Source organism: Vulpes vulpes, chromosome 15 (assembly GCF_048418805.1).
Source record: "Vulpes vulpes isolate BD-2025 chromosome 15, VulVul3, whole genome shotgun sequence".
NCBI lineage: Eukaryota > Metazoa > Chordata > Mammalia > Carnivora > Canidae > Vulpes > Vulpes vulpes.
The window spans coordinates 72,378,384-72,392,917 of record NC_132794.1 but is presented as its reverse complement, the minus strand read 5'-3'; the positions used below and the strand labels follow the sequence as shown (position 1 = coordinate 72,392,917).

The window sequence follows — 14,534 nt, the reverse complement described above, 5'->3', positions numbered from 1 at the left end:
TGTTTACCGCTGTATCCCTGGTCTTGGAACTGGGACTGAAGCATGGTAGGAGCTCAATAAACATTTGTTGAATGGATGAGTGGGTGGGTGGATGGGTGGATGGGTGGGTGAGGAGGTGGATGGATGCATGGATGTATGGATGGGTGCGGGGATGGATAGATGGATAGATACACTAACCACTTAGGACATAAGGAAGCATTTAGGAAGTACCCTAAGAGCGACAGTCGCAGACTACCTCTGGGTGGGTATTGGGATGGGGAAAGCTTCATGGAACTGGCCTCATTGGAGTTGGGCGTCAGGGGCTGAGAAGGAGCCTTGTTCTGCATTGTCACCAGCACGCTGGTGAGGACATATTTGAACAAAATGGTGTTAGAGGGAAAGAGAACAGGAGAGAGTGTGTGGCCCAACCCCATCACTTTGTAGAAGGGAAAACTAAGGCACAGGACAGTTAAGCGTCTCACCTGAGGTCGCACAGCAACTAAGTGGCAAGGCGGAGATTCAAGCAAGGTCTGTTTGCTTCTAGAGCCTGATCGCTTGGCCCCCGTCCCGTGCTGCTCTCTTCCTCTTGGGCTCTGCCCTCCTCACTGAGATGCCTTGGGCAGCTCCCATTCTGGCTCAAGCTGGCCTCTCCCAACCACCCTTGCAGGGCTGGGGAGACGGGGAGCAAGTGCCCAGCCCCGGTTAGACCTCCTATCCTCGAACACCGAAGACAGGACCAAAAGCAAGAGAGGGCACACGGATGGGGTTGGAGGAAGAGAACACAGCACCCCAGAGCCAAGTCCAAGGGGGTCGTGTCCCATCACCAAGTCCCCGAGTCCTGGCAGGCATGGGGGGGAGGTGTGGGGGAGGCCACAGGGCTTGCACCAGGGGGTTGAAATGACCCCCACCTGGAGACCAAGCCTAGCATCCCAATCCCAGAATCAAGTTATTTGCACTATATGCAGCTGAATCTGAACACAAATTAACCGGGATTTCCAGAGAACCAGTTTCCAGAGAATGTAAGACTGCCCTGTCGTTCTGAACAGCTGACAGGGGGCAGTTAAGATAGGCACGTTCAAAAGCTTCCTGACACACTGCAGGGCGGGTTCAGTGTGCAAGGCGTCCATGGGCAGGATGCTCCCAGGGAACTCCCCCCTGCCTGGCCCACCCACAGATGACCCTCTTGGGGACCGGGCCTCCGGTAACCCAGGTCCCCAGTGCCCGGTAGCAGGCTGGGTGCTCAGTCCATGCCCGCTGACTGCAGGAAGGACACCTTCTTGTCTGGCTTCCTGCTCCAGGGACACCTCTCTCCATCCCTTCCTGCCGACGGAAACTGCTGCTTCAGGCCTTCAGAGACAAAGCCTGCCACAGAGTCTAGGGAATACCTGCTCTCCTGGCTTCCAGCAGGGACGGACACATGGTGTTGGCAAAGCAGAAGAGCTCACAACGTACTGGTTGAATTTATGTCCAAGGAAGTCCTTGGAGACCTTCAAACAACAGCAGTAACAGTACAAAGCACACCTCTAGACGTGCCTCTGCCTACGCACCCCCCTAAGGTGGGCAGGCCCGCTGCTGGGAGAGCTCTGTGTTTAAACTCTGCAGCTTGGGGCTGTGAAACCTTGAAGGAGTCAATTTACCTTCTCCGAGCCTCTGTTTCCTCATCTCTAAAATGGGGAGAATGACTATCTGTAAAATGGGGAGAGTAACTATAGTTTCATCATGGGACTTGAAATGAGATTCAGGAGCAGCAGGTGGGTTAGACTCTCAACATCTGTCCAGGTGATCCTAGGGTGCGGCCAGGACGGAGCACCACCGGGTTACGGGGACAACCCGGACTCCTGATGTCCAGGCCAGGTTCCATGCCTCTTCTAGCAGATGCTGGGGGCGCTACCACGGAGCTGTCAGCGTGCGAGACCCTCTGCTGCCAGCCTCGGCCTCCCTGCAGCCCGGATCTGGAGGCGGCAGGCAGCCCGGGTGGAGTGCAACAGGGAAGGGGCGGTGCACCTGGGGAGGCCCAAGTGGTTAATCAGGCCGCTGGGCACCATGCCTGGTCTCTGGAATATTCATAAGGCCCCTCCAGCTGTGCCAGGCAATCAGGGTGCTGATTGCTCCCCCATCTGCAGCTTAACATTCCACTCCAGAGAGGAGAGAGCTGGCGGCTGAATGTTAACTAGGAAAAAACAGGCTCTGGCCTTCACAGCGGCAGCCGAACAAGAGCCCCAGGGAAGACAAATGCGCGTCTTCAAGATCTGCCAGCCGGCCGCAACGTATCTGCTCACCAGAGTGGTGAGCAGTGCAGACAGCCGTGGGTTCAGGAAGAAGTAGGCTGGCTTTGGGGCCAGCTCTGGCGCTGACCAGCCTCAGTTTCCCCAACTATAAAATGCGGATGGCTCCACCCACCACCCAAGAGGACGGCGTTTCAGATTTTGTTGGACCCCACTGCTGTCGTTTGCAGTTGTTGGGGATGAGCCTCCTACCTAAGGGACAACTTTTCCATCGCAGATATTGAAATCTCAGGCAAGCCAGCTTTGAAGGAACACGAACAAAGGGACAGCTGGAGCCTCCCTCAGAAGGCTTGGTCTTTGGGGTACTGGTCTGGGGGGGCCTCAGGGAGCGTTATTCTCATGCCGCCCCGAACCTCTCAGAGAAGCAAGAAAGGAATGAGGACACCTGAGAGTAGATGGATAAAGTTCAGGAAAGAACTACAGGGAGGCCTGGGTGGCTCAGTGGTTGAGCATCTGCCTTTGGTTCAGGTCATGATCCCGGGGTCCTGGGATTGAGTCCCCCCTTAGGCTCCCCGCAGGGAGCCTGCTTCTCCCTCTGCCTGTGTCTCTGCCTCTCTCTCTCTGTGTGTCTCTTATGAGTAAATAAATAAAATCTTAAAAGAACTACAAAAGCAGACATGTTCTGTGGCCTTCCAGTTGCTGGAGAGGGAGGGTGGCGGGGGCGGGGAATAGCCTGGAGCCATTTGGTGTAGGGACAAAAGTGTGTCCCCATGAGTCCACAGCTCATAATTAACGCTCAAAACAATGATTAGAATCCACTAAGAAAGGGCCAAACTCCTCTCGGTGTTTGTACTGGAAAACACAGGAAACTGTATTTAGAGAGATTTCTATCAAACAGAGAAGAGAACCTGGTGCTTTTTTAGGTGCTATAACCTTCTTTCTAGAAATTGGCCAATATGGAACAGCTCATCTCTTCTGCTGACAGATAATGAGAGGGTTCTGAATTTGGCTTTCCTGTTAGAGCTGGTAAGCCCTGTCCCCAGGCCAGCCGGGCCATGCCTGTGGGCTCAGCGGGGTCACAGTGGGCAGGACACTGACAGCCTCGGCCCACGCAGCAGGACGGGTGGCAGGCATCTTGGCCTGGTTCCGAAGGAGCCACTTTTTGGGTGTAGAACCTTGGTCCACATGGTCTCAGATACTGGGTCCTGCCTCAACTAAGTGAACCCCCCAGATCAGGGTCGCCTCACTCACCCATCACACTGCCACCCTCATCCTCACTGTGGGTACCTCTGCCTTGTTACCCTTTTCTCCAGCAAGCCCTTAAGCATGTTTAACTCTGGGAGAAAACATTTGCAACCAACATAATGGAGGGCTGGACTGAGCTCTTCTCTACAGCCTCTCAAACCTCAGGGGCTCCTTCTTTATTCCAACAGAGCGCTTTTATTGTTTGTTTGTTTGTTTTTCTTAGACACAAAACACTAAATGTTCGCCTAAAAAAATTTAGAAGCTATAGCTATGGAAAAAGAAGAAAGTGAAAGAACCTTCATGATCCCAGTACTCAGAGATGACCGCTACTAACCTTAGGTGTACACTCACCTAGTCTTTTCTAGATAGGTAGATGGACAGATAGAAATTAGCTTTTTTTCCCCCCTTTTTAAAAGATTTTATTTTATTTATTTATTTTTGAGAGACACACAGAGAGAGGCAGAGACACGGGCAGAGGGAGAAGTGGGCTCCCTGCGGGGGAGCCCGAGGTGGGACTTGATCCCAGGATCCTGGGATCACCATCTGAGCCAAAGGCAAGACGCTCAACCATTGAACCACCCAGGTGCCCCTCTTTTTTTCTTATTAAGAGATTTATTTATTTATTTGAGAGAGAGAGAAAGAGTGAGAGAGCATGTGCACACGCGAGCAGGGGAAGGGCAGGAAAAGAATCTTAAGTGGACTCTAGGCTGAGTGTGGAGCCGGACTCTGGGCACCACCTCATGACCCTGAGATCATGAACTGAGCGGAAACCAAGAGTCCTGATGCTTAACCGACTGAGCCACCCAGGCGACCCAGATACAAGTTTTCTAATGGGATTAATGATATCTTGCTTTTTTGTTTCACTTAACAATACATCATAAAATTTTCTCTCATGAAATACTCTCTTGCATCAGTGGTTCTTAAAGTGTGTTTGGGGGATCCCTAGGGATTCCCAAGATTTTCAGGGATTCTGTTGGGTTGAAGCAATTTTAAAAATAATATGAGGACATTATTTGCCTTTTCACTGCCATTCTCTGAGGAGCGTACAGTGGAGTTTCCAGAAGCTGTGTGCACGGTATTTAGGATAGGCTGAATGCAAAAGTAAACACACAAATCTAATATATACATAGGTAACACACAAACCTTCTATTAAGCTAGACTAACTTAAAGAGATTTACAAAGGGGCAAAACAATGCCTTTCTCATTAATTCTTTGTATTTTGGAAAATAGTTATTTTTCATAAAAATATGTTTCTTGGGAGAACATGAAATGGGTTCATTAAAAAAACCATTTTATTTATTTATTCATGAGAGACACAGAGAGAGAGAGAGGCAGAGACACAAGCAGAGGGAGAAACAGGCTCCATGCAGGAAGCCTGATGTGGGACTCCATCTGGGAACCCCAGGATCATGCCCTGAGCTAAATGGAGACACTTAACTGCTGAGCCACCCAGGCGTTCAGAAATGGGTTCATTAATGTTATTTTTAAAAATATTTTATTTATTTTTTATTTATTTGAAAGAGAGAGAGAATCTCAAGTAGGACCTGAGCTGAGTGCGGCACCCAAAGTGGGGCTGGATCCCACGACCCCAAGATCATAACCTAAGGCAAATTCAAGAGTGGGATGACTGACTAAGCCACCTAGGCACCTCTAACCTTAACCTTAGGTGTATACCGCTTAGTCTTTTCTAGATGGGTAGATGGACAGATAGGAATTATCATTTTTTCTTTTTTCTTTTGTTTACTTTTTAAAAAGATTTTATTGTATTTATTTATTTTTGAGAGACACACGGAGAGAGGGAGAAGTGGGCTCCCTTGCAAGGGGGGAGGAATAAAAAAATTCATATTTTAAATGAATTAACAAATAGATATTTTTGAAATTCCTTCATTTTCATTTTGAATATACCAAATATTGATAGATAGGACCCATCTAAGTAGAAGCTCTTTGGTGTCCTCCATACTTTTATTTATTTATTTGTTTTTCCTCCATACTTTTAAAAAGTGTAAAGGGATTCTGAGCTGAGCACTTGGGAACAACTAGTTGTTCTACATCGTCAGTTTTTTTTTTTTTAAAGGTTTTATTTATTTATTCATGAGAGACACACAATGAGAGTCAGAGACATGGGCAGAGGGATAAGCAGGCTACCTGTGGCGAACTTGATGCAGGACTCAATCCTCGGACCCCGGGATCATGACCTGAGCCAAAGGCAGATGCTCAACCACTGAGCCACACAGGCATCCCTACATCATTAGTTTTGATGACTGCTTAGCTTCCCTTCATGTGGATGTCCCTAATTCATTCATTCACAAATTTCCTTATCAATAGACCTGCAGGTTGCTTCTAATTTTCGTTACTATAAAAGTGCTGCATGAACCATCATGTACTTATGTAAAGTGAAAACCTACTGAATTCAGAGAAAACAAGAGAAACCAACTGGTAGAGTGAGCCATCACTACAGTCCTTAGCAATCGAATTAAACACAATGTATCACAAGTCAGGAACAAATAAAGTTGAAAATCTCTGTATGCATTGAATATATATGAATGTGTCCACATACACATTATCTCTATGTAGCCTCACGCTCTGTAAAAGAGTATCTTTTTTCCTGTTGTCCATGAAGTGTTTACAAAATCTGATCATATTCTAGACTAGTGCTACCGACAATATAAAACTCTTTGGTACCATTACAGAAACTGAGAAGAAGAGTTTAGAAACTTTTAAGCCATTTGAGAGAGAAATTTTATCTCTGTAGAAATTTTAAAATTCTAAAAAAAAAAAAGGAGTACTAAGAAAATGTTGCAAACATCTTTTTGGGGGGTATACTCGATAATATTTCTGTTGGATAGATTCTAAGAAGTGGACATGCTAGGCCAGTGGACATGTGCATTTGCATGTTAACAGTTACTGCCAAGTTACCTGTAAATTTGATGTAAATACATCAAACACACCAACAATGTACTTGGGCACCTGCTCTCTCACACCCTGGACAATACCAAAGATAACTACTCTTTTAAATCTTTTTCTATTTTATTTTATTTTATTAAAATATTTTTATTTATTTGAAAGAGAGAGAATGTGTGATCACGAACAGGGGGTCAGGGAGGGAAGGAGCAGAGGGAAAGGGAGAAGCAGGCTCCGCAATGTGGGGCTCAATCCTAGAACCCTGGAATCATGACCTGAGCTGAAGGAAGATGCTTAACTGACAGCCACCCAGGCACCCACCCTCTTTTCTTTTTTTAAAAAAAGATTTTCTATTCTTATTTTAGTAGGCTAAAAGACTTATTTTCATATTCTGTGAACTGCTTATTCATATCCTTTACTGTTTTCTGTTTTTTTTTTTTCTTTTTCTAGAATCCTTATCTATTTTGGACATGGATCTTTTGTCTGTATCGGTTATGGGGTTTGTCTTTAAGTCTCCTTACATGTCTCACTCACTGTGGTATAGAAACTTTGCCTTTTAAAAAATTTGTTTTAACCTATTAATCACTTCCTTTATGGTTCTGGGATTCTTGTTTAGAAAGTCTTTCCTTGTTGCATGATTTTAAAAACACTCTCTTTTTCTGTAATATACTTGCAGCTTTTCTTCTCTCTCTTCTTCTCTCTTCCTTCTCTTTTCTTTTAGTGTTTAGATCTTTAACACGCCCAGAATGAATTGTTCTTTCAGCACAAGGTACTGACTACTGACCTTTGTAAGCCACACAGTGAAGTATCGCAGGGTGCCGGCAGTGGGCTTGAGCCTCTGTAAGGACCACCCCCCCCGCCCCCACGTGGCTAAGGACCTGCTGTGGCTGGAGCTTAGCTGGCCCCCAAGGTAGACAGATATCTGAACCCCTCTGGTTTGAGAGGGGGACAAGCTACATTTCAGAATCCTTCCAAATGTGTTAGAGCTGCTATGGGCATCTGTAGGCCAAGTCCATGAGCAGAGCTAATAGATTTTCCCAGGAAAATACCCAAACATCTTTAACATGCTACGTGGTTCATAAGGAGCTTCCCTGTCTACCATCCCACTCCATGCCGACATCGCACATGGAGACGGAGGAGGATTCAGCATCCTCATTTTACCATTATGGGAAGATAAGGTACAGTGGGGTTAAGGGGTATGCCTGAGATCACATGGCTGGCAGGTAGCAGAGCCAGCTAGAACCCAGACCTCCTGCCACCCAGGTCATGGCTCCTAAGACCTGACTGTGCATCGGGCTCTGTCTTCAGTATCTTGGGAAAGAAGATATGGCCCAAGGCTTTCCCAAATCTCTGTTCTCCCACCGTGGGTAGGAGAGACTGGAAAAATCCATCTTCCACCACCAACTGATGATAGATTTCAAAAACTAAGGCTTCCTTCCGCACGTACCTCCTCCTCCCCTGAGTGGTTTGGTGGAGGGTGGGAGTGGAGATGAGTCAGGCCGGGAAGGGAGAGCTCAGCCATAAACAAGCCAGACTGACAACGAGCACTTTCCCTGAGGCGCGTGACCTCCCACGGGCCTCCAGGGACTCTGCCTGAATGCAGAGCTTCAAAATTTCATGATCTAGGCTTTGCAGATTTAATTTGTTAGAGTCACAAAGGCAGCCACAGAAGGGGGAAAACCTTTAGCTAGGAAGTGGGGATGACAGAGAAGGTAAATTATTTCCAGCCTCTCAGTGGAGAGTTTGCAATTTTTTTTTTAATGAGTGTGTCATTTTTGCAGATGCCCCGTGTGCCTATGGCTGGGTCTTCATCCCTTCCAGCTCCAAACCAAAAGGACATCCAGGGGTGCCTGGGTGGCTCAGTCGGTTAAGCATCTGCGTTTGGCTCAGGTCAGCTCCAGGATCCAGCCCCTCATGGGGCTCCCTGCTCAGCGGGAGTCTGCTTCTCACTCTCCCCTTCCTCCTCCCCCCTGCTCATACGCTCTCTCTCCCTTGTCAGATCGATAAATAAAACCTTTAAAACAAAACAAAAGGACATCCAGGACACAGAATTCAGAGCTGGACCCGGTCCCGGAGATCACCTAGGGATAGGATGTTCCAATCCAGAGTGTTGACGGGAAAACCATGTAGACGAAGGGAAGTGACTTGTCCAAGCGCTTTAGGGAAGCAATCTTTGGGGAAGTTTTGGGAACGCATCTCAGGTCTCCTGGATCCTGGCCTGCATTTGTTCTGGTGAATCTCAGGAAAACCCTGGGGAGGGCATAGCCACCAGACACATGACGAACACAGTAAAAAGGCAAGGGGCACAGAGAGAAATGGGGGCAACAGTCTCAGCAGCGACCAGCCAGGGCTTCTCCTTGCTCGGGACGGCTGCCCGGCCAGAGCGGTGCAAGTCCTACCTGCTCCAGGGGGATGACCAGGAAGGAGCCGCCTCCTGCACTCTCAGTGACGATGGCCAGGAAGCGGGCGTTGACGGCACAGAAGTGGTTATCATGCACATTTTTGGTGATGGGGATACCATCGAAGCAGTGCTCCCGGTTGGCCACCTTCCCGTAGACGTTCCGGAACTTGGAGCTGCGGTATTGTGGGCGCCAGGACATCTGTAAGGGACCAGGAGAGACAAGGGTCAGGCAGGTCACTGCTTCGGGAAGGGCCTTGGCTGGGCACTGGGGGGGAAGAAAGTGGAGAGAGAGGAGGAAGCGCCCAACCTCTGTGCCCAGCCCTGGGCTAGAGGACTTCCTCTCCTAGTAAGTCCTATAAGAGCGTTGACGCGCATGAGGGCACTCATACATTTCCTGCCTTTGGTACACACTCCCATCCACCTTCCAGAAAAGATGTAAGGTCCTTTCACTTCCCAGGGATATGCCATGTGACAGAGCAGACCATCCGCCCAACAACATGTATGGGCTGCCTTCTGGGTATCAAAGACTGAGCTCAATTCAGTATGGAGGTCTGTACGTCCAGAGGCAGCTGGGTGTCTACAAGGACAAAGAACACTGCTGTTGGTGAGGGAGGGGGGACCTGTGCAAAGAGACAAATGACCATCCATTATCCTCCCCTCTTCTGGTTCTCTCTAGAGCTTCTAATCCACAAATGCACCCTCAGAAATCTCATAGTCCCATCTATCATCATCATCATCATCATCATCATCATCATCATCATCATCACTAGGCACAGAGGGTTCAAGTGACTGCTCCAAGGTCACACAGCTAATAAGTAGAGCCCTGAACACAGGTCCCCTGACTGGAAATCTGAGACTCTTTCCTGTGCCGGAAATACCCTTTGGAACAAGGTTTCTCAGTGTGGGGTTGAGGATTAATTACCTGGATCAAAATCATCTGAGCCTCTCACACTGTTGGTGAGAAATACAGATCCCTGGGTCCCAGTCCAGACCTACTGAACCCAGGATTTGGGGGATGGGACCAGAGACTAGCATTTTAATTCAGCTTTTCACCCACCTACAGGAAATGCTCAGTAAGACAGAAACGCACTAAATTTTGAGAGCCCACCCCCCTCTCAACCCGCCATTGATAACACGAGCTCTAACCAATTAACCAACCAACCAACCAACCAACTAACCAGCCAGCCAGCCAACCAGCCAACCAACCAACCAACCAGCCAACAACCAACCAACCAACCAGCCAACAACCAACCAACCAATCAACCAACAACCAACCAACCAGCCAGCCAACCAACCAACCAGCCAACAACCAACCAACCAACCAGCCAACCAACCAACCAACCAACCAACCAGCCAGCCAACCAGCCAGCCAGCTGGCCCCTGCTGCATGCGTGTCCTGTGCCCTGCAGCTGAGAACGCAGATATGCACGAGTGGGTGGCCGGAGCAGGTGGGCAGCACACAATGGAGTCCAGCTTCCCTACAGGATGGTGCCCCCTAGGGGGAAGCCCTACAAATGGTCATCCTCACAGATGGAACCCAAATCCGTGTTCTCCTGGTAGACATACCTCCAAGTACGGCAGGCCCCACGCAGGTACCAGGGCCTGGCATACAGCTAGAGCTCGATAGCCCTCTGTAAATGAGTATGCTCTTGGCCCAACTCTGCCGTTATCAATGCCTTCCTGCTCCTGCCAAATCTCCTGTTGTCTCCTGCCCCATCTCGGGACAGAAAGAGGCAAGGGTTATTTCCCTACAGGAAATTTCCACGGGAAGGAAAGACAAAAGGCAGCACAGAATCAGGACATTAACTCTGGGGATTTGAAAACAAAACTTTGCATTGGATTGAAATAAAGCTGGGAGCTCAGCTGCAAAGTTCTCCTCATTGAAGGAAGGAGTTCAGATCCAGTAAGGAGGTGCTCAGGGAGGGTTTCTCACCTGCAGGCAAATCCTCTTCCCACCTGCCCCCCAGGGGGACCCCCACCCGCACCTTCTCCACTCTCAGGGTGTCAACTCTGCATCAGGATTACACCAGCGATGCCCAGGGTGGGGCCCCAGGTGGTCACGGATGATCCCCTTACACGGTACAGAGATGAAGTGTTTAATTTGAGTCGCTACGTGTTTATTTTAATTTGCATTAGAAATAATATAACTTGCATGCTAAATCCACAATTTCACAGATACTACTGCTAATAAGGCTAAGTTAAAAAATAATGAATCAATTAAAAAAAATACAGTATGAAAAATATAGCATAGACATGGCAAAAATTCAGTCTGATATGGGAATGCTAGAAATTGTTCTGTCCCTTCCAGGTAGAACATTCTAGATTCCACAGCTCCCATGAAAGAGAAGGAAAGAAATTCCATCTCCTGTTCCTTGTTGCTGCATTCCCGGGCTGGAACACCTTCACGCCTCCTCCCTACCCAGGCCAGCCTGAGCCTTTGAGGGCCGGACTCAACGTGGGACTCCATAGCCCCAGACTCCTCGGAGCCCCTGGACAGCCAGCACCTCTCCCTCAGCGACTAGTCTCCACTGTGTCACCGGCTCTCTCTTCCCAGGAAGTTAGTCTCAGCTCCGTGATGGCAAGTGGTGACCCCAGGGCCTTTGAGCCTCACTGAAGACTGGTCTCTGTTCTTCCTGGGCAGCCCACATGTGTCCTGGATGCCCTGGGGACACCTGCTGGGCACCTAGCCCCTAACAGGCTCAGCCCCTCCCCTAAGAGACCTCTGGTGGAGAGACAGCTGGACACAGAACACAAGGCTCAGGGAGCCACTTTCTAGCCCACAGCTGGCAAGCAGGAAGACAAATTCTCTTCCCATTCCAAGCACAGCCCACGGCCTGGCACCTGGGGTGGGCTGAGCCCGGCCTGTTGATAAGGCCCCAGCACTACATTTTTGCCCAGTGCAGACTTCACCGGAGGATTTCATGAGTGGCTGTGCAGGGAAGGGGGACAAGAACAAGACTGGGAGCCACATAGCTCCAGAGGTGGTGCCACCTTTGGGGCTGCCTCGCTGCGTGACTTGGGCAAACCACTTAACCTCTCTGTGCTACCTCTGCTCTTATGTAAGGGAGGCTAATAAGCCTCACTACCTCCAGGGGTGCAGAGGAATCAATGCCAGGATGTGCACAGCACAGGTGCGGCACCCCCTGATGCTCACTTACCAGAGCAGAACACGAGGCAGGGGAAGAAGGGCTCTGTGCGGCCCCCCAACCTCCACCCCAGGTCCTCGGGGTCCCCAGCCTGTGTCTGGCATGGCCAGGGGGATCCACATGGGCCTCCTGAGAAATGCCTAGTTCCACAGCTCTGGTGACATACAGGTCAGCTGACCAGACAGGCTCTCCGGAACCCTCCCTGGGTGGAGCCCACAGGTGCTGGCTATACCTGGGATTATTTTCCCATCTGACTTCACCTCTTCCTCCTCCGTCTCTCCTCCACTCTTTCCCCCACAGTCCCCCTCCTCCTTTCTGCTCTGCCCCACTCTCTGCCTTTCCTTCCCTCCCCCCATTTCCCCACTGCCCCCTCTCCTCAGGGTGCATGTGGACAAAGAGGCATTTGTGGTCAAGGCTCCTAGTGGGCGCACCTGTATTCTTCTTGAACATATCCCATGGGTGCCTCTCCCAGCCCAGCTAGCATTTCTGAACTGGATGTGCATCCTGGGGCGCCCGAGCCCAGCTCTCAGGCATGGGGCCTACACTCAGCAGGCCTGTTCTTCCAATGAGCCTGCCTCCTCGGTTTGGGCCCCAGCAGACCCTAGAATGATGTAAGCCTGCTTCCTGGGGAAAGTGGAGAGCGTCTTTCCAAGGGCTTTCGAAGCCCCAGGTTGGTCTTCCCCACTGGCCAGTAGGCTGGGGCTGGATCGCTCAGCTAGGCCTTTGGAAGCACCCTTGGCAATCGTGGTCCTCATCACTGGGCCTGCAGCCTCACCCCATCTCTAGCCACAGCAAGTGCACGGCAGAGTGCTGGACCGGGAGCCTGTGGTCCTGGGTTTCCACTCCCCATTCCGACTCCTGCTAACCTTGGAAAAGACACTCTGCCTCTCTGAGCATCAGGCGCTCCATTTCTAAAATAAGATCCCTAATTTCTGATTTTATGTGGTTGTTTTTAGGATCAAGATGAGATAACGTGGGTGCAAGTCCCATTCAAGATACCACTGCTGCTCCCGTGGGTCCAGGCTATTGAGAGGTGTCCAGGAAAGTACCCACACAGATCCTGCTTTCAAGTGTGGAGGAGATGAAACCTGTACCTGACAAGTTCATAGTAATCGGACAGTCGCTCAGTGGCAAACAGACTGTGGAATGGAAGTGCTATGGGAAGGGGAGGTCAGGGAAGAGGGGGATCAGGGCGGGCCTCATGGGGTGGGGACCATCCACCTGTGCCAGGCGCAGAGAGAGCACGGGGCTGTGCACGATCCCAGTGGGTGAACTACAGCTCTCCTCGTACAGGGTGGGAGACAGACCCAGCCCAATGGGTTAGTGAGCACAGGGTTAGGGTTAGCACATGGGTTAGCGAGCACAGGGGCGACTTGAACCAGCTCTTTCTGACTCTACAGTCCAGATCACGTTTTCTCAAACCTTTTATTTTTTAAAAAGATTTTATTTATTTTTTAAAATAAATAAATTTATTTATTATTATTATTTTTTAAAAAGATTTATTCATGGGAGACAGAGAGAGAGGCAGAGACATAGGCAGAGGGAGAAGCAGGCTCCCTGCAGGGACCCTGATACAGGACTCGATCCCAGGACCCCGGGATCACGACCTGAGCCGAAAGTAGATGCTCAACCACTGAGCCACCCAGGTGTCCCTCAAAGCTTTTATTATGAAAGATTTCAATACATGTCGTTGGGAGAATGGTTCAATAACCACCCATCACTTAGTTAATTATCATGAACATTTTGCCATGTTTCTTTTTCTCTCTGTGCGTGCGCGTGCGTGCTTGCACGTGTCTGTCTTTTTTTTTTTTTCTTTTGTGGAATCAGTTGAAAGGAGATTGCAAACATGACTCTTGTCCCCTTGTTATGTCTGCATGCATTTCCTACAAATGAGGGCAATTTCCTACATGAGCACATTACCATTATCCCGTCTAAGAAAATTAACAACTCCACAATACCCTCCAAGACCCAGCCCCTACTCAAAATGCTCCAAAATGCCTTTTACAACGATTCCATATTGTGAGCAACCAGGCTAGGGAGCCACATTGCTCCCATGTGTGTCACTTAGTGGTGATCTCTCTTTTGCCTCCTTTTCATCTAAAGCATTCCCATCATCTTTTTTTTGTTTTCTTTCTTTCCTCTTTTTTTTTTTTTTTTTTTTAGTGGTATTGACTTTTTGAAGACACTAAGTCGGCTGTGTTATAAAACATTCCAGCGATCTGTCTCATGTTGCTTTGTGACAGCTTCAAAGTCATTCCTGGATTCCCTGTAAACTTGCGGAATCAGGTATAAAGCTTTGATTCGATTCAGGTTAAAGACAGCCCTGTTCTTCATCGCTTGGCTCTGGTGGGACAAGGATGGAGAGAAGGCAGAGGGAATGAGGGACGGGGACCTGGTCCGACTGGTGGCAGTGAGGGACTGGCTGGGTGTGCTGAGGGTTCGTTCTGGAGGGCAGCGGACAGGAGGCTGGAAGGCCTGGGAGGCCAGATGGGGCACCGAAACACTCTGCGGACCAAGGCAGGGTGACCGCAGGCCCCAGAGGGCTGACCTTCCACCCGCAGTCCTGAGGGCATGACTTCACTCTAAGGTCAGCTGCCTGCATGAAAACACTCCTCCCTCTTCTGCCAGAGGCTGGGA

The 14,534-nt window shown here is 49.5% G+C and overlaps 1 protein-coding gene across 6 annotated transcripts in view; it reads right to left on the bottom strand.

Moving 5' to 3' along the window:
- CORO2B (coronin 2B) overlaps positions 1-14,534 on the bottom strand; it is a 132,946-nt gene that overhangs the window by 56,239 nt on the left and 62,173 nt on the right. For all 6 annotated transcript variants that reach the window (XM_072738967.1, XM_072738963.1, XM_072738964.1 and 3 more), the window contains one exon: positions 8,750-8,950. In XM_072738967.1, the coding sequence (XP_072595068.1) occupies positions 8,750-8,950 (201 nt within the window). The remainder of the gene's footprint in view (positions 1-8,749; positions 8,951-14,534) is intronic.